At 39.8% G+C, this 26797-nt stretch overlaps 1 protein-coding gene across 2 annotated transcripts in view; it reads right to left on the bottom strand.

The window, feature by feature from the left end:
- DOCK4 (dedicator of cytokinesis 4) overlaps positions 1-26797 on the bottom strand; it is a 506020-nt gene that overhangs the window by 252735 nt on the left and 226488 nt on the right. For both annotated transcript variants that reach the window (XM_036863604.1, XM_036863605.1), the window contains exons 7-8: positions 24832-24916; positions 17599-17750 (exon numbers count right to left, since the gene is read on the bottom strand). In XM_036863604.1, coding sequence (XP_036719499.1) covers positions 17599-17750; positions 24832-24916 — 237 coding nt within the window. The remainder of the gene's footprint in view (positions 1-17598; positions 17751-24831; positions 24917-26797) is intronic.

The following is a 26797-nucleotide window of genomic DNA, read 5'->3' as shown; positions in this document are numbered from 1 at the left end:
ATAACACTCAGAAGCAGCTGTCCTGTAGGAAAGGCCCTACCTAGGGTCTTGGAGGCCTCCAGGCCAGATGTGGGAGGGTCCTCCCAGCCTTCTGACTAATCACATAAAGCGGCTCTCCCAGGACAATCATTTGCCTTCAAAGAGCAATGCACCTAAAGTTAGGAATGACCAACGCCAAGGAGATTTTTGTATTTCTCTATATGGATTCATGTTTATCACTCTATAGCTCCCCTCTCATAAGAAGCAAAACTGCCTAGTGGTTTAATGTTTGTGGAAGTTACACAATGTATACTTTATCCAAAAATATATGATTGGATAATATCTTGGGTTGAAGTCTGATTAATCTACAAAAAATTACAAAGAATATTTCCAAAATCATTTTGAACAGTTAAGGCACTGAAATAAATTTATGTTCTTCAAAAGTGATAGTAACAAAAGAGAGCAAACACTTCGGTGGTCGTATTCTGGTACACTAATTGGAAAAAGAACTGTCTGGTTCTTTTATGCTTACACTTTTTAATTTTTATTTTTTAAATTTATTTATTTATTTTTGGCTGCGCTGGGTCTTCGTTGCTATGCGCGGGCTTTCTCTAGTTGCGGCGAGCGGGGCTACCCTTCGTTGCAGTGTGCAGGCTTCTCACTGTGGTGGCTTCTCTTGTTGCAGAGCACAGGCTCTAGGCGCACGGGCTTCAGGAGTTGCAGCACACGGGCTCAGTAGTTGCAGCACACAGGCTCAGTAGTTGTGACTCGCGGGCTCTAGAGCGCAGGCTCAATAGTTGTGGCACACGGGCTTAGTTGCTCCGCGGCATGTGGGATCTTCCCAGACCAGGGCTCGAACCCTTGTCCCCTGCATTGGCAGGCGGATTCTTAACCAACACGCCACCAGGGAAGTCCTACGCTTACACTTTATAAAACAATTGTAAATACCAAAAAATAGTAGTGTCTTTGAAAAAGCCAAGTCCCTTGTCTGAAATTTAACTATGCTGTGTGTGAGGACGATTAATATCTACTCTCCACTGAATAGTAGTGCAGGGAGATGCACCAGCAGTCAGGGAGGAAACAGTGGGAGCAAGAAGACGTTAGGAGAACAGTGAGAAGAGGTAGGAGAATGGTTCAGCTGCGCTGACTCTAGGCCCTCTACCCAAAAGGCAATAGTACACAAATAGAAGGTGATCTCAATGCTTCTATGTCACTGCTCCTCCTGCATTTTCTCAAATGCTTTCTGATTGACTAACAGTGTAAGACGCTTCCAACCATCCGTGCAGGGAACTGTTACTGTGTTCTTTCCTAGAACGAGTGGCAAAGGACAACTCTTTGCAAAGGAGCATTCTAAATTGTCATAGTAACGCCCCCAGGAGCTGGTGCTACTGCTGACCCGGCAAGATACTCTGGGGAAGTGAGTGGAAGGTGCGCTAGCTGCCCTGGGGTGGCCACTTGGCCACTAGACCAAGAGTTTTGGTGCTCACCATGGCACAGAAAAAGGGGCTCTCATCCAGGCCATCTCCAAACATGGGTGTGTACAACATTCTCCTGGGAGCTGTATAAAGCCCAGGCCCTAGCCTGGGGATCCTGACTTACTATGGACCTAAAAGCTCCCTATGTGTTTAAAAGCACAGTCATATTTAACAACCACTGTTTTGACCCAAATGCCTAGGCACTAATGAGTCAGAATTGCTGACTGTCTTTTATGATCGTCGTATACAACCAGAAAACAGGCAACAAATGCCTGATATCTTCAGGTCAACGACTTCTCCCCTTTCTTCTCCCAACCATGTGACTGATACAAATGAAGTTTTTCCTTGGCAATAAATGAAAGCAACTCCTCAAGCAAGTCTTCCTAGATAAAGTTATTAATGTGCTTTCTAATTTTAAAACAAAAGCAACACAAGGGTCATGAGCTCTTCTGATTAAAGGGAAATGAAACAGGAAGGATCCTTGATACCAGGGTTTCCACAGTAGTTTGCCTAAAGAGCAGAAAGACTCTGAGTTTTCTTTTTTAATATTAATACCCAAGTCCAGATTCACTTTACAAATATTTGAGGTTGAAGGACTAAGCAACCAACTAATGGGATGGCTTTGTCAGGACAATAAAGGATTTTGCTTTAGTTGAATGATGAAAAAGGGAGATAATTTTTTAAACTACAGTCAACTCTATTGCCAATGTTGAACATCAAGCTGATTCTTTCTTACTGCTTAGAATGACTTAAAACCACTTCATGTTATTTTTCTTTTCAGAGAATAAAGCTAACTGAATCAGAATTCTTCTTGGGAAGGTAAAGCTCAAAGAAAAAGGAGTGCAATGCTTTCTAAAGTTATAAATAAGTGATGTACAGATCACCTGCTGATTGACGGATGAATTAAAGAAAAGATTTGGTTCAACTGTTGATTTGAGAAAAACAGTAATGACTATAAGTTCTAAAGACTTGAGACCCTAAAAATCTCATTGTTGAATTCAAGTAAAATCCTTAGAAACAGCTAAACTGTTGAACTGAGCCACTCAGGAAAAAACTTGCTTATGTCTATCTCTAGAGAACTCATTAAGAATTTCACTAGAAAACAAGTTTCTTAGAGAAGTAACTAAAAGTAGGTGATGATAGGATCTGGTCAACAGAAACAAGGACTGTGAAATAAGAAGGCCTGTTTACACGCAGAATGTCTTATGCTTATTCTTCTTGGAATTTACATAATTTGATTATGGTAAACACTATTCCTTTGACATTTCATGAGGGAGGAATCGCTCTGATTTATATACAGTAATTATTCTGACCTTTTTAACAATGCCTCTTTTGTTAGAAAGTATCTGTAATAAGCAATCTTGAAAGTAAAGCAAACCTGAGCTCTTTATAACTACTCTGGGTTGAAGCATGCAGTTCTTTGCAAAGGCAAAGAAACCTTAATGAAAACAGACTAAATAAAAAAATCTAAGTAATTCAAGCCCTGCAAAAACAGTAAGTATAATGTCTTTCATACATTTATTATCTCAAAAAAAGTTCTAATTTTTAAAATGAAAGAAGCCAAAATCAAATGTCCCTTTCAACAGCTTACTGATACTGATAGATTCTTTATATTCATTATAACTTAAAAAAATGAAAACTTATGATTACCAAAGGGGAAAGCAGTAGGGTAGGGATAAATTAGGAGTATGGGATTAACAGATACAAACCACTAGATATAAAAATAGATAAACAATAAGGATTTGCTGTATAGCACAGGGAACTATAACAACCTATAATGGAAAAGAACCTGAAAAAAAATATATGTACATGTATAACTGAATCACTTTGCTGTACACCTGAAACTAACGCATTATTATAAATCAACTATACTTCAATCTAAAAAAAAGAAAAGTATCTAAATCATCATTAAATACTATTTATTAACAAGATGACCTATGCAATTGGACTTTCTAAAGGTCAAATGCTTCTTCTTTTTAACCAGGGAGCTACAAAGCCTCTACACTGATATGCAAATATTCATGTGTATGAGGATAGGTACATTATTTTCTGAAGAGCTCCATAGTTTTCAGAAGTTTGAAAATGAACTTTAGGCACTGAAAAGTTTAGGAAGCATTGCTTTAGACACCACAAGTATTTTTGGTGAAACAAAAACAGCAATACTGGTTACCATACAAAGAGAAACTCTAGCCTTTAAAAATACTTCTTGACTTAAAGCTTAATAGTATTTTGAACATCAATAGAATGTAAGTTCTGGGAGGGCAAGAATTTTTTTTTTTTTTTTATTCATTGATGTGTCCCCAATGCCCAGATCAGTGCCCTTCCCCGAGAAGGAGAGCAGTAATTGTTTCCTGAATGAATGAAGATCAGTGATTCAACAGCAACAGCGTGAAATCTCTGTTGCTCAATGGAAATAAAAAGATGCAGTCTCTGTTTAACTTGTAGTCAAAGATCTCTAAATGGAAATACTTAGGAGAAGACGCTACACAGATACTCCTCAACTTACAGGGTTACGTCCTGATAAAACCATTCAGCTTTACAAGAGCATTGTACCGAATGTGGCTAGCCCAGGGAAAGATCCAAATTCAAAATTCAAAGTACAGTTTCCAGTAAATGTGTATTGCTTTCACACCACTGTGAAGTCAAAAAGTCCTAAGTCGAACCACTGTAAGTCGGGGACTGTCCATAAATTTATCTGCTAATCTTTATTTACTTTTTTTTTTTTTTTTTAGCAGGACAGATTTTGCAAATGATGCTCCCATAGAGCCATGTCTGAGAGCACAGTTCTGATTAACACAGGAGAACCTGAAACAAATCCATCACCATTGCTGGTGCGCTCAAGCTTGAGTTCTCTCTCTTATTAATAAGCACGTCCCCACTGGAGTGGAAGACAGAAAAAACTGAGACAATAATGACACAATCTTTTAATACTTTGCCTCAACAACAGTGAGAGACTTGTAAACTTCCTTTAACTGCATCGATGTCCAGTCTGTGTAGGGCACTCTGCAAGGTGCTGGGAACAGAAAGATAAGGAGAGGGTAAAGTCTTATCTTCAGAAAAGGAACTAACGAGGACCGTATCATGAATAATTCCTTTGTCAATGGTGAATCACCTTACAGCACAAATGGCAATGAAGAGCAAAAATAGTCCTTGTAAGGTGGGTTGCTATGTGTGAGCATGATTTAATTGGTAGTGAATTTAGGAAAACTAAATTAATCTGAATTCTCTATAGGCAGCAGACACAGGGCAGAGGAGAACAGACAGAGACAACCAGAATCCTGGTGAAAAGAACACCCATCTGGTCATCTTTTAAAACACAGGAATAGGGGTGGAAAGCCCTTCTGATCAATTTCTAAAACTCTGCACTGTTTAAGTACAATGAGACAAGTCGGCTGCGTAAGTGTTTAGAGCTAAAGGGGATGAGAAGGCCAGTTCTGAATACATTTACTCTATGAGTTTTTGGTTTTCTGCCACTTTAAATCCAGCCACTTATTCTTATAATAATGTAGTAATTTAAAATTTCAAAAATAATTGGAATTGTGTGGCTCTTAAAATGCTACAGAGAAAAACTGTGGATCACTTTCTACGCTGGGTGTTCTCAGCATGAATAAAGTTATTTGTTTGCTTGTTTTTGTTTTAATTTAGATCCTCCTCCTGGTCCATTTCTTAAAATCTCTCCTATTAACATCATTACATCTCTTTTTTTTTTTTTTTTGTATGCAACAGAAGTGTGACCAAAGGGGGAGCAAACCACAGAATCTGATTAACTTCGAAGTGACAACAATCCCTATTTTCACGCACCTGCTAGGTGAATCAAATGATGGCAAAGAAGGGCGAGAGTGGAAAGCACTCATGCCTTTAAAGAGGAAGCCCGAGGGAAGGTCACTGTGGGTCAGTGATGTACAGACACCCACAGGGAACTCTGTGCCAGCATGTCTACACACAGCAGGAAGCACTCTGGGCCGCATGGAATTGTTGATCTTGCCACAGTCCAAGGAGGACCTCTGAATGCCTTCTTCTATTTCTGTTCTCAAATAGACTTGTGCTCCCTGCATGCACGGCCAGTCAGACTTTTTCCCCTCCATTATTGCTGTACTTCGGAGAGGTTATAATTTTGAGTTAATTTTATAACATAAAACTATAAAAAGAGATCTATGCCAACTATCTTTCTACGTTCAAAACAACAAATGCTCCTAATTTATGTAAAAATATAGAGGCTGAACTTGTGTGATCACACTATAATAAGTTGTAAATGAGGTATGAAATAAGAAATTCTAGCGCAGTGCTCAGAGAATTAAAGAATCATATGTGCTCCCTTAACTGTGTTATGTACTATAATATAGACACAAAAATATTAGCATTTTATCCAAGAGTGGGCTAAATAACTATTCCCTCCAACAGCTCCCTCCGGTAAGGTCTTAAAAAAATTTCCCAGTAACTAAGTCTTTTCAAAAGAAGCCCTAATTCTTTAATTTCCTCTTAAAAATGAAAGGCAATTAGATCACATCAGCCTCTGAAGAGACCAAATGGAAGCTATGGTTGTAATGTCTTTAATTCTCCTCCTCATTATGCTAGATTCCCATTCTCAGTTCTTTCCAACTGTGATGTGTCAGACTCCAACTCTACCGCCTGATACCTCTTTCCTGAGCACACCTGGCAAAAGCTGTCTAACTTGGGAGCCAGGATTCACCACCAATTTCAGATGTCTCTCTTTGGAGGTCCCGTCCTGCACTCAGCAGTTCCATTTTTCATCACTAACTCACTTCCGATCACATTTTTGCTCAAAGGCTGCTGACCTTGTTCCTGCAACTCACTTTCAGCCCTGAACTCCCTTTCAATCTCTCTTTTGCTCTCCAGCAGCAGTTTATCTTGTTTCCCCACTTTTCCTGTAAAAGATCAAGGCCACAGACCCAGTCCCTCTTTTCCATTTCAATATCTTACACCCATTTCAACGCCCTCCCTCCCTCCCACATTAGTAGAAGAAGCGACCTTCCTCTTTCTTGAAATAGCTGCCTTCACATGTGTCCTGGATCCCTTCTGCCATCTGCTGCAGGAGTCACCTTTGGGTCTCCAGCAGGGCCTCACGCTGCTGGCACGCAACAGTTGCTCCTGTGCACTGTGTGATGCGTGAATGAATGAACAAGGGAGTGGTGAGTGGTTTCCTCACCTTTGGGAGAACAAATCGCTATGTTTTTTAGTATTTTTAAAAAAATTTATTTAAGTATAGTTGAGCTGAGTTATAATGTTGTGTTAATTTCTGCTGTACATCAAAGTGACTCAGTTATACATATATACATTCTTTTTCATATTCTTTTCCATTATGGTTTATCACAGGATATTGAATACAGTTCCCTGTGTTATACAGTAGGATCTTGTTGTTTAGGACAAACCTTTATTAATTCAGAGTTTTGGGGAAGCTGGTCCTTACATAGACACAGGATTTTGCTTAAGCATATAAGGTATTCCCTCTCACAGAACATTAATCTTCTAAAAGTAGCCTATTTTGTTTTATATATGAGTCAAAGTTTATGCTTTAAAGATAATACTATTGTAATATATGTGTTATTATAATACTGAATGTTCTAGACCTTCAGAAAACATTCCTGTTAAGTTCTGCCAAAAACATTATCAAAAATATCATTGTCAGTTCAAAGGAACCCAGGATTATTATTCAAGGCAGAATGGAATCCAAACCATGTATGGGGCTAGTGATTAGACCAGATTAATGAACCCGTCTTCTTTCGAAGAGATTGAAAAAAATGCCTGCCCTCATTGCTTTACTGCCCACATGCATAAAACATTGATAATTTTAAGGAGGTAATTCATTAACCATACATACTATATGCTAAAAGGTAAAGCAAGCACCCAAAGACCTGTCACAAGGAATTCACAACCATTCAATTCTGTCACACCGCTCTACCTATCCCTTTGTTCTTTCTTTGTTTTTCTCTTTTTATTTTTCCTGTTGCTAAAGTATTTTAAAGCAAATCATATCCCTGATGCCATTCAACCTGTTTACTAGTCTCTCTAAATCTTATATAACTATAATAACACATACCTTAAAAATTAATAATAATTCCTTAGACTATATGATTTCTTTAAGAATTCAAGACCAAACACCACATATCATTTCTGGTTATGTTAAAGTACAGTTTCCATTTTTAATCATCATCATCATAGCTTATAATTACTGACCAATGACCCGGTGTCAAGCATTAGACTAAGAAGTATATGCATTATCTCATGTAATCCTCAAATAATCCCAGGAAAGAAGTACTATTATTATCCTCTTTTAGCAGATAAATTATAGACATAAGAGACATGAGTTAATTTGCCCAGGCTGATGTAGCTACTGAATGGCAATGGCAGATCCTCTGACTCTAGAGCCTGGCCACTTATATACTATAGAGTGGTATCTGCACAAGATACAAGATCTGAGTCTTGAGGATGGAGAAAAATTCAGATATATTTCATAGTCCAGAATGAGTTCATATTAAAAAAAAAAATCTGTGCCTCACCAATAATATTCACTACTTTTTCTTAAATGACAGAACTGGAGTACACTGAAAAAGAAGGTAATTTTAGGCAATATAAAATTTATATGGAAATGAAGCATTTAATGAAAATGGAGAGTTTAACTGTGTGATGGTAGAAAAAGCACATAACTTCAGTCAAGTATGTGAATAAGGTACCAGCAAGAAAGTCAACTTTATCTGAACTTAATTACTATGAAAAGACTTTTTGTATTTAGTCACCAGGATAAGACTTTTTACAGAAGTACTACTCTGTGCTATTTTCTCAAATAAAAGCCCATGCCAACAGCTTACACGTATAAGCAGCCCTATACTAGGCTGAGGGCTCACTGGTGGCGCTTAGGTCCTATTAAATATATCCTCTGATGAGAATGAAATACAGTAACAGATTAGTCCTGAAACTTAGATTATAGCAGTAACCAAAGTACTGAAAGTCATAAGGGAAATAGTCAACAAGTGGACTATGTCATTTGCATTGGCCCATGTAACTTATACTCTGTTGTAGATTAACTGACATATTAATATGTCAACACAGGAAAGATAATACACACATCCACAGCTGCACAGACTATGAAAAACATAAAACGCTACAAGTATTTCTATCACCAAACAGTACGACATCCAATTTTAAATGCAAGCTGAAAGAAACATTTGTAGCATATGACGCTAAGTACAAGCAGACCTCATTTGACTGTGCTTCGCTTTATTGCACTTCACAGCTATTGCATTTTTTACAAATTGAAGGTCTGTGACAAACCTGTGTTGAGCAAGCAAGTCTATCGGCGCCCGTTTTCCAACAGCATTTGCTCATTTCAGGTCTCTGTGTCAGGTTTTCATAATTCTTGCAATATTTCAGACTTTTTCATTATTATTATATTTGTCATAGTGACCCATGATCAGTGATCTCTGATGTTACTATTGTAATTCTTTTGGGGCATCTCGAACTGCACCCATACAAGCTGGGTGTATGATCTGACTGCTCCACCAGTAGGCTGTTCCTCATCTCTCTCCCTCTCCTAGGGCTTCCCTGTTCTCTAAGATACAATAATACTGACATAAGGACAATTAATAACCCTACAGTGGCCTCCAAGTGTTCAAATGAAAGGAAGAGCCGCATGTTTCTCACTTTAACTCAAAAGCTAGAAAGATTAAGCTTCATGAGGAAGGCATGTGGAAAGCTGAGACAGGCTGAAAGCTAGGCCTCTCACACCAGTTAGCCAAGTTGTGACTGCACAAAGGGAAAGTTCTTGAAGGAAATGAAAAGCGGTACTCCAGTGAACACATGAAAGGTAAAGAGCAAAACAGCTTTATTGATGATATGGAGAAAATTTTAGTGGTCTGGATAGAAGATCAAACCAGCCACAACATTCCCTTCAGCCAAAGTCAGATCCAGAGAAAGGCCCTAACTCTCATCAATTCTCTGAAGGCTGAGAGAGGTGAGAAGGTTGCAGAAGAAATGTTTGAAGCTAGCGGAGGTTGGTTCATGGGGTTTAAGGCAAGAAGCCGTCTCCATAACATCAAAGTGTCAGGTGAAGCAGCAAGTGCTGATGTAGAAGCTGCAACAAGTTATCCAGAAGACCTAGCTAAGATAATCCATGAAGGTGGCCACACCAAACAACAGATTTTCAAGGTAGACACAACAGCCTTATACCAGAAGAAGATGCCGTCTAGGACTTTCATAGCTAGAGAGGAGAAGTCAGTGCCTGGCTTCAAAACTTCAAAGGACAGGCTGACTCTCCTATTTGAGGCTAATGCAGCTGGTGACTTTAAGTTGAAGCCAATGCTTGTTTACCATTCTGAAAATTGTAGAGCCTTTAAGGATGATGCTAAATCTACTATGCCTATGCTCTATAAATGGAACAACAAAGCCTGGAACAACATATCTGTTTACAATATGATTTACTGAATATTTTAAGGCCACTGTTGAGATCTAGTATCCTGGAAAAAGAGATTCCTTTTAAAATATTACTGTTCACTGACAATGTACCTGGTCACCTAAGGTCTCCGATGGAGAGGTACAACAAGACTCATGTTGTTTTCATGCCTGCTAACACAACATCCATTCTGCAGCTCATGGATCAAGGAGTCATTTCGACTTTCAAGTCTTATTATTTAAGAAATACAATTTGTAAGGCTATAGCTGCCATAGATAGTGATTCCTCTTGTGGATCTGGGCAAAGTCAATCGAAAGCCTCTGAAAGGATTCATCGTTCAAGATGCCATTGAGAAAACATTTGTGCTTCATGGGAAGATGTCCAAATAACATTAACAGGAGCTTGGAAGAAGTTGCTTCCAACCCTCATGGATGAGTTTGAGGAGTTCAAGACTTCAGTGGAGGAAGTAACTGTAGATGTGGTAGACACAGCAAGAGAACTGGAATTAGAAGTGGAGCCTGAAGATGTGACTGAATGGCTGCAATCTCATATTCAACCTCGAAAGGATGAGAAGTGGCTTCTTAAGGATGAGCAATGAAAGTGGTTTTTTGAGATGAAATCTACTCCTGGTGAAGATGCTGTGAAGATGGTTGAAATGACAACAAAGGATCTATAATATTATATGAATGTAGTTGATAAGGCAGGGTTTAAGAGGACTGACTCCCATTTTTGAAAGAAGTTCTGCCGTGGGTAAAATGCTATCAAACAGCATTGCATGCTACAGAGAGATCGTTCATGGAAAAAAAGAGTCAACTGATGCAGCAAATTTCACTGATGTCTTAGTTGAAGAAACTGTCACAGCCACCCAGCCTTCAGCGACGACCACCCTCATCAGTCAGCACCATCAATATGTCTTGCTGGTGGCAAGACACTCCACCAGCAAAAAAGATGAGGGCTCAGATGATGGTTAGCATTTTTTTGCAATAAAGTATTTTTTGATTAAGATATGCACTTTTTTTTTTCAGACACAAAGACTATAGTATAGTGTAAACATAACTTTTGTCTGCACCAGGAAACCAAAAAATTCGTGTGACTTGCTTTATTGTGATACTCACTTTATTTCAGTTGTCTGGAACCAAACCTGTGGTTTGATTTCTTTATACAAATCCCCTCTCCCCTGATATTCCCAGTCCTATACCCCAGTTTATGCACATCCACTCTCTGCCCTTTCTCCGTTTCTCCGGTCCTTGGCTGATCTTCCCACCTGCAATTTCAAGGTTGTTTCCTGATGTCTTCTAAGGGACCTTGATCCAGCAATGACCTCCCCTCTCCCATGAGTGTAACCTCTCCCAGGTTACTGGATCCTTCCTGTCAATTCTTAATAAGCTCAAGCCTCTTCCACTTCAGTTTCTTAAAAAAACAAAACAAAAGAAAAAACCCTCAACAGACCCCTTGCTATACACTGGTGAGTAAAAAATTGGTTGCGGAAGAAAACAGATTACTATTAATATCGAAGTTCATGAGAATGGGTATAGAAAAGTGATTAAGAATAGTGATGCCTGATCAGACTGCATGTTAAAATACAACTCCACTATATACCAGCTGTGTGGCCTTGGGCAAGTTATTAATCTCTCTGTGCCACACTTTCCCCATCTATAAAAAATGGGGATACAGTCAGCCTTCCGTATCTGTAGGTACTGCATCTGCAGATTCAATCAACTGCAGATAGAAAATATTCAGGAAAAAACATTCCAGAAAGTTTCAAAAAGCAACTATTTAAATAGTATTTATATTTTATTAGGTATTATAATTAATTTAGAGATGATTAAAAGTATATGGGAGGATGTGTGTACGTTATATGCAAATACTATGCCATTTTATGTAAGGGACTTGAGTATCTGTGGATTTTGGTACCTGAGGGAGGTCCTGAACCAATTCCCCATGGATACCAAGTGAAGACTGTATTAATACTACCTATCTCATAAGGTTGTTACAAGGGATAAATAAGTTAGTATTATTAAACAGCTTAGAACAGTGTCTGGTACATGGTTGTGTTACATGGCATATAAGTGTTAGTTAAATAAACTGAATAGAACTGAATAAAATGAAATTACAGATGCTATCTAGGGAAATGATTCCCTGACTTTCCTAGCTATACCCTTACAGCTTGGAGAAATTACAAACTTTCAACCAGATAGATGCTCTCTAAAAATACTTAACTCATATAAAACTTAATTTGGCAAACATTTTTTTTAACTAAGAAATTATCTTTTATGGTGAGAAATCATGTCAAAGACTGTGCAAAACTCACTCAAATAAATTAAACTATGTTATTTCTGCTGATAATTGAGTCCAAAGTAGCTGTACCTGCCAGGGGCTGTGTCTGGGCAGATGCTGTTACATGAACACATGAGGCAGGAAAAAAGGAAAAGAAGTACAGGGTAGGTGCATGTTAGCAAGATGCTGTCAGAATACGCCTGCATCTTTCCGGTACAGTAACAGGTGTCTGCAACATGCATCAGAGGCTTAATATTCTAGGTCAGCCTCAGGCAGAAACTGTTTTGAATAATATTAATGGGCTTTCTAGATATAGCTCAACATCAATGACAAATTGTTTTAAGTCTCTCTCAGAAAACGTACCCTTCCTGGTACTGAGGAAGTACCATGTGCTTCATTGTTCCACACAGTGAACTAGAGGGGGTAATTTTCATGTGTTGACTCCTTTTGCATTTGACATCTCCAAGTACTGAATCTAAGATTTTGATCACTGGCACACAGTAAGAGTTGATGCTTTTTTGCTATTCTTAAAGTATCTTGAGAAGGACTCAATTTGAAAAATCAATTTCTATAGCATGGAATATTTCTGAGGCCCTATATTAGTTTCAGTGTTATCACTATCAATAATTTATAACAACTTATTATTAGGGCTATCAGTCTCTGAAGCTCTCACCCTGGGCAATAAAATCCTGCTCAATGATGGAAATGTTCAGACAAATACTGAAGCCCTTGAGGAGGAACGTGGCTGAGGCCAATGCGGGAAGGGGGTGTTCAGAGGGCAAACTCTGGGGCCAGGTCACTGGCTTGCCACTCTGTGCTTTGCCTCTTGCCAGTTTGTAAACTTAGGCAAGTTCCCTAACCTTTCTGTGCCTTGCTTCCTCACCTATACAATCAGTGCTGATAATATATTTAAAGCATTTAGAACAAAGTCTGGCAGATGGTTAGTGCTCAATAAAATGCTGGCTGTTTGCTTCTTAGAGGAGGTAAGTTAAATGAAAAAGTCCTAGCCAGTTGTCTGCCTTGTGAGAGGAATAAACGTCTATCTTTCCTAATCAAACCTCTACAGGGTTTGTACATGTTGGCCCCTCCACCTGTACCTGGACAAGGTAATTTCCTGTGATTAATGGTCAGGGCAATACCATAAAGATAACACTTAGATTGTATTTATTTTTTGTAAATAACAGCACTAATGATTCTATTTAACAACAAACGCATTCCCTGAACTATACCATCTTTTGCCTAGTAAATTTTATGGTTTGGATTGGACTTCGAATACTGAAAAAGAAATAAAAAATCAAATTATCCATTCTCTTCAACAAATAAATTACAAGGAATTTAAGAGAGACAGGGAAAGGGAAACTATAGCTGAAAAGTGACTGGCAAACTTAACCATGCAATGGATGGACTTTATTTGGATCTCATAAATTACAAATTCCGAATTTGGAATCTGTAAAACAATATACATCAGTCAACAGCAGAACTCTGAATACTGACTGGAAATGGATATCTGATGATGTTAAGGGAATACTTATTTTGGGGGTGGCAATTTCTTTAGAGTTCCTTTTTTTTTTTTTTTTAACAGATAGGTACACCCTGTAATAGTTACATATGAAAATTTGATGTCTGGGATTTGCCTCCAATAAGCTGGGGGCAAAGAGGAGGACTAGAACGGGATGTGGTTAAAACAAGATCAGCCCTGAGTCAATCACTCTTGTCACTGGTGGTAGGTCCATGAAGCTTCATGATACTATTTTACTTTTTTATACATCTGAAATTTTCTAAAATAAGAAGTTTAAAAAAGTAATACGAGGGCTTCCCTGGTGGTGCAGTGGTTGAGAATCCGCCTGCCAATGCAGGGGACACAGGTTCGAGTCCTGGTCCGGGAAGATCCCACATGCCGTGGAGCAACTAAGCCCGTGCACCACAGCTACTGAGCCTGCGCTCTAGAGCCCACGAGCCACGCCACAACTACTGAGCCCGCATGCTGCAACTACTGAAGCCCGCATGCCTAGAGCCCGTGCTCCGCAACAAGAGAAGCCACTGCAATGAGAAGCCCGTGCACCACAAAGAAGAGTAGCCCCCCGATTGCCACAACTAGAGAAAGCCCGCGCGCAGCAACGAAGACCCAACGCAGCCAAAAATAAAATAAAATAATAAATAAATTTATTTAAAAAAAAAAAAAGTAATACGAGTTGATTTTAAAATACCCACATATCCTACAGTGTATTCATTGTTGGATATAAGAAGAAACACAACAATGCCTCAAAAATCATATCTTGCATTTATAATAACTTTTTCTGGGAAGATGCAAATACTTTACACTCATCAGCTACGCCAGAAGCAATGAAGGAAGCAAGATTTGTCACCAGTTTCAAGATGAAGGAAAAGACAGAGGTAAGTGAAAGGATCAGGGCAGCAGCAGTCAACTGCAGAGACAAGAATCCAGCCCGGTCCTCAGATCTGTGCACCCTAAGGCCTCTTCAAAAGGTAACGGTGACACCACCCTGTACAGTGTGAATCCGAGCTACTCATAGCAAGGTTTTGAACACTCCCTAAAAGAATAATCGCTGTGCTATCTGAGGCCTCAGAGAGTCAAGAAAAGAAATCTGAGATGGTTCCAAACACCTAGTAAGCGGGTATTTTCACTCTTATTCATTCTTTTGTCAATCACCTTTATAGTGATTATGAGTTTGGGAGGTGAGAGCCGATGGCCAAACTCAGTGAGTAGAAGCAGGGGAGAGAAACTCAGGCTTGATTTCTCCTAGGGTCATTCTGTATCAGGTGTGTGCGACAGAGGGAAAGGGAGATGGGAGGGAGAGGGGAAGCGAGAGGGGAAGCAAGAGGGGAAGCAAGAGGGGAGGGGGAGAGGGTGGAGGGGAAAAAACCAGGAGGGGGAAGGAAGGAGGGCAGAGGAGGGAGGCAGGCATATAAGGTAGCCCAACCACATCCAGAGCAGGTAAAAGGCCCAGCTCCTGGCCTGAACCTAGGGACCACAAAAACAATATTTTGGGATTGTGCAGCCAGGTTATTTTCCTACTTTCACCAAGTAAGTAGGAACAAAAGAAAGGGAACTCTGTCGATCAAAACCTAAAAGAACATTTTAGAAAATTTGAAAATGTTTGTAACAAGACAAAACTGAAAGACCAGCTAATATTAATCCTACATAAAGGCAATTTGAGTGGCAAAGGGGAATGTATATTCCTCAAAAACTTTAGCTGAACAGCAATGAGCAAAAGAGTGACCTCACTTCTCCCTGTTACAATCCATAACAAACAATAGCTTGTTAAATATTCTAGAGACCATACATTACACAGACAATGTTATGAAGACTTTGGTTAAACTACACTACCTGGAAACCAAGCTTTCTAACACACACTTTGATATGTAAGCAGGCATTATCTCTAAATAATCTTTCACATTTCTAAAGCCAGTGTTAAGCTGTAACTTGAATCCTTTTTTCAGGCATTTATCTTCCCTTTTTAGTGGTGTTGATTTGGGAAGGGGAAAGGGTTTTTTAACTCACTGATTCATTTTCTCCGACAGTATATAAAGTAGATTTTGAAACTGAATTACCATTGTTATTTCCACACCTCATAAACCCTGTCCTTGCTGCACAAAACCACCACCTTTAAATTCTATGAACACGGGACTTCCCTGGTGGCGCAGTGGTTAAGAATCCACCGGCCAATGCAGGGAACATGGGTTCAAGCCCTGGTCCGGGATGATCCCACATGCCGCGGAGCAACTAAGCCCGTGCTCCACAACTACTGAGCCTGTGCTCGAGAGCCCACGAACCACAACTCCTGAGCCCGCGTGCCACAACTACTGAAGCCTGAGCACCTAGAGCTCGTGCTCCGCAACAAGAGAAGCCACCACAACGAGAAGCCCGCACACTGCAACGAAGAGTAGCCCCCGCTTGCTGCAACTAGAGAAAGCCCGCGCGCAGCAACGAAGACCCAACGCAGCCAAAAATAAATAAAATTTTAAAAATTAAAAAATTCTATGGGAGGATTAAATGAGATCACACATGTAAAGCACTTAGAATTGTGACTGGCACCCTCTAAATATAGCTATTACTGTTTAAAAAAAATAAAAAATAAAATAAAAATAAATTTAAAAAAAAATTCTATGGACACAGTCCACTGTCAAGAAATAGAGGGCTTCCCTGGTGGCACAGTGGTTGAGATTCTGCCTGCTAATGCAGGGGACATGGGTTCGAGCCCTGGTCTGGGAGGATCCCACATGCCGCGGAGCAACTGGGCCCGTGAGCCACAACTACTGAGCCTGCGCGTCTGGAGCCTGTGCTCCGCAACAAGAGAGGCCGCGATAGTGAGAGGCCCGCGCACCGCGATGAGGAATGGACCCCGCTTGCTGCAGCTAGAGAAAGCCCTCGCACAGAAACGAAGACCCAACACAGCCAAAATAAATAAATAAATAAATAAATAAATAAATAATATTTAAAAAAAAAAAAAAGAAATAGAAAGTACACTTTCTAGTAGGTAATGAATAACATATAAGTTAATTCACCAAAGATTTTATGGCTATAAATGCACTAAAAATAAACTTCACACATATTTCCTAGAAAAAGATTTTTTTTTACCAGAAAATACTCCAGGATTATTTTATATTTACAAAACAATATATGTGTCTAATTGTTGCTTAAAATTGTCAATGTTTATTTTAGTAAGTATTATTTCTTTGAAGTGTGGTACAATTGGGTCATTATGTGTAATTTGTGGTACAATTTTAATTCTAAATTCAAATTTAAAAATTTTAATGTAAAAGATGGTGTGGATTGTGCTCAACTTTAAGATTTAAAAAATCTTAAACATAAAAAAAGTCTCAAAAAACGTTGAGACCTTTGGATAACAACCAAAACGTCCATTGTAAGTTTCTCCTAAATATTGAAAACTTGCCATAAGAGAACTACAACAGGTAAGACAGAGAAAGAAAAAAAATGTAGGTGAAAACTGTTTATTATTTCCCAGCTCTGAAACTCTCATGGGAAGGTTTCCAAGTACTTAGTTGTCTCTCAATATCATTTGATGCAGACAGGGTAAGAATAATATAATTGCTTACTGAAAATTTGAAAAATACAATGTATTGAACTTGATAAGCAAACAAACTTCAGATTTCAGAGATATTATGTCTTCCTTGCATTATCAATACAAAATAACTCAAATAACAGACCTGATATCAATGACATACTTTCATTTAATAATAATTATGGTTCCACAGCCCTTTTGAGTTTTTCAAAAAACGTTTGCATGCATCATTTCATCTAATTTTCGGGGAAAAGCCCAGAAGTTAGGCAGCTTAGAAATTCACAGAGTTCTACAGATGAGAAAACAGGCTGATAGAGGAAAAATGTACAAGGTCATATATCCTGAAGCCCGCCAGTTGCAAATATCCACAATTCCAACATTAAGAAGTTCAAGTCATACCTCCACATGCAGTTACCTGATTGGTCGATTCTCTTTACTGTCAAAGAGTGAAAAGATGACCTCAAGCTCCTCTCCCAGGTTGGAACACATGAGGCTTTTCATCTGCACAAAGAGGTGGTGATTGCTGGCCTGCACTGGGGTATCTTTCTTCCGATGTCGATGCTCCATCTGAATGACACCCCCCCCCAAAAAACATGATCAGCATGGACCGAATTAAATAATGGAACCCGACAAGCTAGTTAGCTATGGTGTGATTATGATGTCCTGTGCTTTTTTTTTTGGTGTGTATTTGGTATCTAGTTGGATGTTAAATTCCAAGTTTTCTCCCAACTTCTGAAATAAAAAACTGAAGTTTGTAGACCATCAAGGAATCCTGCTTTAAGATTTGTTTCTTAATCATTAATGTTAAAATGATATCAACTCACTGAGTAGATTCAGGCAGCGTGAAGTTCAAAGGATGCTATCGGTCCCTCGTCAACTCCCAGGGTGAGAACAAATTATTAGCCATCTTTTAAAAATCAGACTAAATTGTATCTAGCTGATCATTTCGCTGAACAATGTAGCTATGACTTCACATTTCTCATAATTGAAAATTCTTTTAAAGTATACTAAATTTCAAACTTGTGATAGTTTTCTGAGGCGGGCAGTATCAAATGATATTCAATCACTAGAGCAAGAAAATGTTTCTAACTTGCTGCAGAGCTAAAGGGGAGCAGACCTAAGAAAGCCAGTGAGGGGTCTAAAGGCAGGAATAGAGTCTGTGTCCATCTCTTATTTCCGTCCTTAATACAGCTAGCCTAGGCTATACTTGGGAGGCGGGACCGGAAGTAAGAGTTCCCACAAGTTGAGGAAGGAAAGGAATCACCCATGGTTCCAGGGGTGAGGAGAACATGAGAATGATCATTTAGTCAGCATATACTTGTTACCTGTCTATTATGAGCCCAGCACTGGGAATGCAATGATGCGTAAACACAGTAACAGCCTGCCTTCGTAGAGCTTTTCTACTAGGGGGAGCAGACATCAACAAAATTGTCGCACAAACGGATAGAAAACTGCAACTGTGATGAATGGAGAATTTGACTTGTGTCTGGGCAGTCAGAAGGTTTCTTGGGAAAACGACACTTTAGCTGAGAGCGAAAGAGTGAGCGGGAATTATGAACCATCTAGGACAGAACTTCTCAAACTACCTGCAGTGAAGGACCAGGTTGGTTTTTCCCCCTAACCTACCGCAGACTGATATTTTCATAAAATGCCATAAAAATGCCATGGCAATGTCAAAATGTTATAAAGGTTTCTAAACGTTTACTCGCCATTTTTGTACTTGGGCCAGTTACAAACAGTTCACGGTCCAGCTAGTTCTTGGACCACACTGTGAGCAGAACTGACTCAGGCTAAGAGCACAGGGAAGACATACAGAAAGGCTGTGAATTAACAGAACAGGTGCTAAGAACGTGTAAGAGTATTGCTTTCATAACACAGACTACTAAAGAGGCTACCTCTTGTGGATCACTTGACAATTAAAAAAAATATTAATAGCTCAGGGATTAACTCCAAAGGAGTCATATCCTTTGTTGAGGTTAAGGTACAGAACTATAGGTCTACATTAGCCATCTTTTTATGTTTCTAAGTATAGTTCAATAACTAATGACTAACTAACCAAGATTTGAATGTAAAAAAATGCCATTTACAATTATAGATGCAACAGCATAAAATCACCAGAATTTTTTCATGCTTTTATTTTTTAAATTGAACCACTTGAAAAGTAGACAGCTAAAAAAAATGCAATTAACCAAATGCATCTATAATTATTGTATACTCAGCAGGTACCCTGGACACGCCTCTGTGAAAGTGAAGAGTAAGTGCATTTTCTTTTAAAGCGGACCTCAGCATTGTGGTATGTGTTGGCCATAATTACTTGAAAAGGCTTTCTGCAGAGAAATATTATAACTAGAAAAAAAGCACAATTCTGTCTTTTTTTCTATGAGAGTTGCTCTATTTTGGGCTTTAAAAATCCTTTATAACAGGGCAAAGGAAACAACGCATTCATAAAACTACATCTCTTTAACTTCTCAAGCTTTTTATTTTCTGAAGTTGCTAACTTATTTACTGATTTACTTAAAAGTTCAGGGTAACAATGCACAAACTGCTATGAAGAAATGAATAACTACTAAAGGCTAGAGCTGGAAAAACAGATATAAAAACATTATGAAAAGAACAGACCTCAAAGAGATGTCTGGTCTTTACTTCAAACAGTGCAAAGTTCCCAGCATCATTCATGACATTCACTAAAAACTGAGGAGAAAAATTAGCTCCCTTATTTCTGCAAAGAATCCAATCTATCTAGATCAGTGGTTCTCAACCTTGGCTGCACTTTAGAATCACCAAGAGAGCTTTTAAAACATACGTATGCCCAGGTCCCATCCCAGAACAATTAAATTAGAATTTCTAGGGGATGGGGGTCCAGACAGTGGTAGTTTTAAAAGCTCCCCAGGTGATTCTAATGTGCAATGAGGGCTGAGAATCACTGATTGACATCATGTGCAGAGAGATGCAAATCCTAGAAGAGTGAAAAACATATTGTTGCATCTTTTGTATAATTACTGCCTTGGTCTTTGCATGTGCACGCATGCTAGTAATAAGCCCACTTAATTCTACCCTTTGTACGTGTGACATGGGCCCTCACAAATGGCACTGAAATCTCCTCTCTTTCTCACCCACCATCCTTCCAACCCTGAGACAGATTTGAACTTACATAGGTTACGATGCCTTGTTTATCTTTTGGTAATTCACTACTTTTGGGAACTGCTAAAAAATCTCTCTGTGAATATATTATTGCAGTAGCAAAATTTAAAAGGTGTGTCCACACTTCAAGAACTATGATTTGGTAGTTATAACACATAGACAAAAATCCATCTCTGAAATAATTTATGGTTACAAAGGCACCTAGCAGTGACTCTAAATGTGCTTACAGTTTAACTAGACTTTTGATTAGGAAAAGAAACAGATGCATTCCGAAGATTTATTAAAGCGATACAAATTATTAACCCTCACTAATGCATTAATTACTGGGTGAATGGTCCACACCAGGGTTCGCACCTTCAGCACTACTGACAATTTGGGCTGGTAATTTCTCTGCCGTGGGGCTGTCCCGGGCTTGGTAGGATGTTTAACAGCTTTTTCTGGCATCTACTCACCAGATACCAGTAGTACCTCTCCCCACCCCCGACTCCACACCATCCCCAATTGTGACAACCAAAAATGTCTCCGGACATTGCCAAATGTACCCTGTTCTCTGTTGGAGAAACAATGGCCTACCCACTAAGTATCACAAAGCAAGCAGCTAACCTGATCTTATAAAAACCAAGAAAGGTTCCTAAAAAGATACTCCTCATGCCCAAACAACCTGAGAATCCAGTCAATAAAGTCCTCTTGACTACAGAAGGATTGAGCTCTGGTTGTTGGCAGTAAACCATATGTTCCAACGGGACATATGTCAACACGGTGAGGTTTAGCACATTTTACTGCTTAGATGAACACAATCAGGTGAGAAAGATCTGCTAACAGGGCTATCAAAAACCCAAAACAAGGCATTTTTTTTCTAATGATGCAGTAGGGAGTTTGTAAGATGCAAACACCTGTGTTTCAAATATTACGGGGAGAAGACATAGTAAAGAAAGAGAAGTGGCAACAATTAATCCAGCATCCTGTGTTGGGGCATTTTACCTCCATGCCATGATCCTTGATCTAGGAGTGACAATAAATCACCACCCCACTCCCACCCTCACCATAAGGGATTGGTGGTGGTGCCTGCCAACTCCCCCTGGCAAAGTCAATACAATCAGTCACGTTTAGGTTGCATAGAGAAAAGGGCCAGTGCTACAGAGAACCTGATTACTGCTGGGCCAGGACATAAATAGGAACTTGAAGCTGCCTTAAAGAAAAAACATGTCCTTCCGAAGCTTATAATCATTTGGGGTTCTCTTGGGCTATTGTCTTTGCTTTAGAAGCAGTAAAATGCAACCACTATGGAGGAGAAATTACAATTTCATGTAAAATTACAATGTTTTATTTTCCTCATCTGTCAAATGAAGACTGTGGACTAGGTTCTGAGCTATAAAATATGAAAAAACCCCTCCGATGGCAGTCATTGCTAATCCATCACAGCCTGGATGAGACCCCAGAATCTTATCAATGTAACACTCCCAGCAGCCACAACTCACAAATCGGAATGTTCAAAGAGATGAAATAAATTTCCCGTCCTATATATGACATTAAGGAAAAAGAAGAGAGATAAAATCACATGCATACAAAATCAAACTTGGGAATATAAAACATATTTGTGTCAGACACTGTTAGCTGCTTCTCAAATATTTGACATCCTTAGCTAAATATGGAGATGTGACTGTGTTCTGGCCAATGAAATATAAGTGCAAGTATTGTGTGGTAGAGCTCCAGGAAGGCTCATTAAAATAGTTGAGTCAACTGAGAGAAATCTTTCTCCTTCTTACAGCTGGAGAGCAAGGTCATGGCTAGAGTTCTTGCAGCTATGTTGTACTTTGAAGTATCCTTGATGATGGAGCCTTTTTTTGCTTCTGACACCATGAAACCACAAACAAGCCCAGGACTTCCTGCCTCTGGGCTTGCATACTGTAAAAGAGAAATAATTTCCATCATGTCTAAGCTTCTATTATTTATTTATTTCATTGAACACAGCCAGATCTAATCTTAAGATTTAGCACATAAGGCAGCAATTATTCTTGCCATCTTACCTCCTTAATAAGGATGAAATAAAGGTGACAAAGGAATGAAAACTGACTGAATGCTTAGGTGCTTTGCAAACATTGTCTGTCAAGGAAAGGCATTTTACATGCATTTCTTATTTAACCATCCTAACAAACATGGTTAGAATTATTTCTCCATTTAATAGACTAAGAAACTGAAGCTCTGAAAAATTTAGCAGTAAGTCCAAGATCAGAGAGCTGGTGGAAGGAAGAGATGGAAGTTAAATCTAGTTTTTTGCATCTATACCCATGGTCTTCTCATAATACCGTAATAACATCAAAATCATTAAGTGTTTGCTTATTAAGCGCAGATCACTGAACGAGATCATGTTGGACATAACAGAGGAAGTATCAATATAGGACACGGTGCCCACTCTGAAGAAACTTCAAATTGAGTGACAGATTAAAACAAAAGTGAGAGACAAAATCTGATGCCCAATAAATAGATAAATAAACTATAATAAAAATGTCCCATTAGAGGATGTCGCTGACAAATAAATTCTAGAGATTTTGTTTGTTACATAAGCTAAGAGTTAGTGGTGACTTTAACTGCAAATATTCTCCTTGTGTGCCCTTCCTCCATCTCTGCCCTCCTCCCTCCAACCAACCTTCAACTGTGTTTTTGCTCTGGGCCTGATACCCTGCTTAGCACTGATGCCACAGAGGGGTGCAGCATGAAACATCACTCTCAAGAAGCTCAACGTAAAGCAAAGGAAATTCTCCACAGAAACGGAATTTATTCCAACGGAAATAACGAGCTGTAGATAATCTGAACAGATTGATGATGAAGGGGGAAACTGAAAGTGGTATTAAGAACTGCTTTCTCGGGGCTTCCCTGGTGGCGCAGTGGTTGAGAATCTGTCTGCCAATGCAGGGGACACGGGTTCGAGCCCTGGTCTGGGAAGATCCCACATGCCGCGGAGCAACTAGGCCCGTGAGCCACAACTACTGAGCCTGCACGTCTGGAGCCTGTGCTCCGCAACAAGAGAGGCCATGATGGTGAGAGGCCCACGCACCGCGATGAAGAGTGGCCCCCGCTTGCCGCAACTAGAGAAAGCCCTGGCACAGAAACGAAGACCCAACACAGCCAAAAATAAAAATTAATTAATTAATTAATTTAAAAAAAAAAAAAAAAAAAGAACTGCTTTCTCAAATCAGACATACGCCTGATGGATTTACTGATGATTTTTTCCACCACGTTTTTCAGATAATCTCAGGTCAAGAATAATCTGCAATTCTATGAAGAATACTCTAAGCTTGGGAAGCTACCCCCAGACAGGTAGGATCTTCCAAAAAGGAGTCAGCTATTTACCACAGTCACTCCTCCTTGGAACGTGGGGTAAGATGCAGCTGGGATACTGGCTTCTTTGATTTGAGGTTTTAAACTAGCTCAGTGAGTATCTAGAGATTAGGTGAAACTTTATACAAATATTAAGAAGATGAGGCTAGGGACCTCCCTGGTGGTGCAATGGTTAAGAATCCGCCTGCCAATGCAGGGGACACTGGTTCGAGCAGATCCCACAAGCTGAGGAGCTACTAAGCCCGTGCGCCGCAACTACTGAGCCTGCACTCTAGAGCCCGCGAGCCACGACTACTGAGCCCGCATGTTGCAACTACTGAAGCCCACATGCCTAGAGCCCCTGCTCTGCAACAAGAGAAGCTACCGCAACGAGAAGCCCACACACCACAACGAAGAGTAGCCCCCGCTCACTGCAACTAGAGAAAGCCCGCGCGCAGCAAAGAAAACCCAATGCAGCCAAAAAAAAAAAAAAAACAACAAAAAAAAACAAGGCAGATGGGACCAGATTTGGGTAACCTAGATGCCAAGTAAATAACTGGACTTCAACCTACCATGTAACTAGACAAAAAACTCAAGTCATGGGTGATGCCATGATGGGAAAGATGACCAAATATCTCAGCATTATTAACAAGCTTCAGCACTTAGGGATGGCCTGGGGTTTGGGAGATGTGAGGGATAAGTCTAGCATTTGGAGACAGAGGAAGAGATACTTGCAGGAGTCTGTGCCTACAGTGATAACAGGGCAGGGAGGGGAGCTAACATATTGGTGAGCACTAACTGGAAACCATTAGTCACAACAATGTCCTGAAACAGAACAGATAAATACGTATGACTTGTAACCATTCCACTAGACTAGGCAAAATACAAAGATTTCACTAGACTAGGCAAAGTACAAAGATTTGCAAAATAAAACTTAAAACTTCTTTGGCTTTACTTCCTAGTGCCTGGGCATTGAGGGCTCAGTAGGAACGTCAGGGCATTCTGAGATGGGTAAATTATCTCAGTTTTGTGCTTGGGGCATGGTCACCTCAGCTCTCAATTCTCTTTACTTGCTCCAAATTAAACCGGGAACAACATCCTGTTCTTACAAAATCAAGCAAGTATGAAGAGTGTCATGGAAACCACAAAATTAGCAGTGAGGCTGTGAGCCAAGGATTCCTATACCCACCAATCGGTAGAGCTCAGTAATGCTGATGTCCTCTGGATCCACCATCGCGTACTCTTTCCTAGGCACCAGGTCCAGTCCCAGTTGTCTAGAAAACAGATTGCAAACATTTGGCGGAAGAGTCACCTTGACAGAATATATTAAAAATAATTATCTTTACTGTATCACCCTAACATTCGATACATCACCCACCATGCTTCTCTCACCCATATTTTTTACCTTATATTAACCTCTCACCGTGATTGGAGTAAGTAACTAGGCTGAACACTGGTCATAACTTGAGAAACAAAAGATGACAAAGGCAAGTAAATGGGGTCGGGTGGGAATGGGCTGGCACTCTTGGTGGAGCGCTCCTGCCACTGGGGGCCTTGGTACTCTATGATGGGGAACCTTTAGCACCCTACAAGCTACTACCACAGAAACCCTTCCTCCTTGTACTGGGGTGGAAACTAGAGATAGACATAATTTTGTTCTAGAAAATAGAGTTGAGGAGAGGGAAGTGTAGCCTTTAGGATTTGACCTGGCACCAAAATACCTAGTTATATCCAGAGCTAACACATTAATAGTGGGACTCTCTGGCAACACGTGCATGGTCCTTATTCATGGCAAGTTCTGGGGTCAGTCGTTAGGAGAAACTCAGTAAAGGCAGGGGACAGAAATTAGGACAGCATAGGTCTACGCCTGGGGTAGCAAAAATGGCTTAATCTCTTACGTCAGGTTTCACTGTGACTGATATGTGAATTACTATGCTAAGAAATATTCTAAGGTTATATCCAGCCTCAGTGGGACCAAGTATGGTAACGGATTTGTGATGTCTTACCATGGACAGAGGAAAATGAGTATAATCTTGCCAGTTTCCCTCTAGTGACCTTGATAACACTCCTTTCCAGGCATCCACCTTACTACACTGATGTCAAGGCTGTATAATTCTACTCATCTCCTTAACCGTCACAACTATCCCAAAGGCTTCATGACGTCTCTCTACCAGACTCCCCTCAATTACCCCACTCCGGGTCTCACACTTAATTCTCTGAGGATAATTTGCTCTACATCCCTTCCACATCATTACTCTCTCTAATATGGAAGCCTTCCTGCATGGCATTTCCAATTATACAACCACAGCTTTCTCACTGTTGTATTTTGAAAACATCCTAAAATTCTGTGACCTCCCCAAAACCTCATTAGAGGTTTCATAAGTAAAAACCTCTTATTAATTCAGCACATACTTCAAGCCAGGTACTTCCCCAGCCACCCTGAGGGATTGTTGGTCTTAAGATTACAAGACTGTGGCCCTCTTGATGGTAGGACTTGGCTTTTAGATACTAAAACAGTTTCTCACTTTTCTTCAATTGTGTTTCTCTTTGAGAAACTTAAAAATCACACTCCCATTCTCTAATGTTTGCTGAACTTTCAAAGCACAAACTCGGTAATTCATTTTCAAAATACCCATGTCTCCCTGTTAGTTTCTGAACTGTGTCATCCCAAAATCTGTACGTTGAAGCCCTAACCCCAATATGACTATATTTGAAAAGAGGAACTATAAGGAGATAATATAGGTTAAGTGAGGTCATATGAGTGAGGCCCTAATCCAACAGGACTGGTGTCCTTAGAAGAAGCAGAAGAGACTCCAGAGATTTCTCTCTCTCCACGCACGCACAGAGGAAAGGCCATACGAGGACACAGCAAGAAGGCAGCCATCCGCAAGCCAGCAACAGACTACTCACCAGAAACTGAATTTGCTGGTACCTTGCTCACGGACTAGTAGCCTCCAGAATTATGAGAAAATAAATGTCTGTTGTTTAAGCCACCCAGTCTGTGGTATTTTGTTATGGCAGCCTGAGCAGACTAATAAATTCCCCTTGCTCTAGCTCATCAGGGGATTCTGATAGGGTCTGTTCCCCATTCTCTATCCCATCCCAAGAGAGGACCACTGCACTACAATGTAAGATATCAGAAGACACCAGGTGAG

Source organism: Balaenoptera musculus, chromosome 9, assembly GCF_009873245.2.
Source record: "Balaenoptera musculus isolate JJ_BM4_2016_0621 chromosome 9, mBalMus1.pri.v3, whole genome shotgun sequence".
Classification (NCBI taxonomy): Eukaryota; Metazoa; Chordata; class Mammalia; order Artiodactyla; family Balaenopteridae; genus Balaenoptera; species Balaenoptera musculus.
This window is presented reverse-complemented; position numbering and strand designations above follow the sequence as displayed.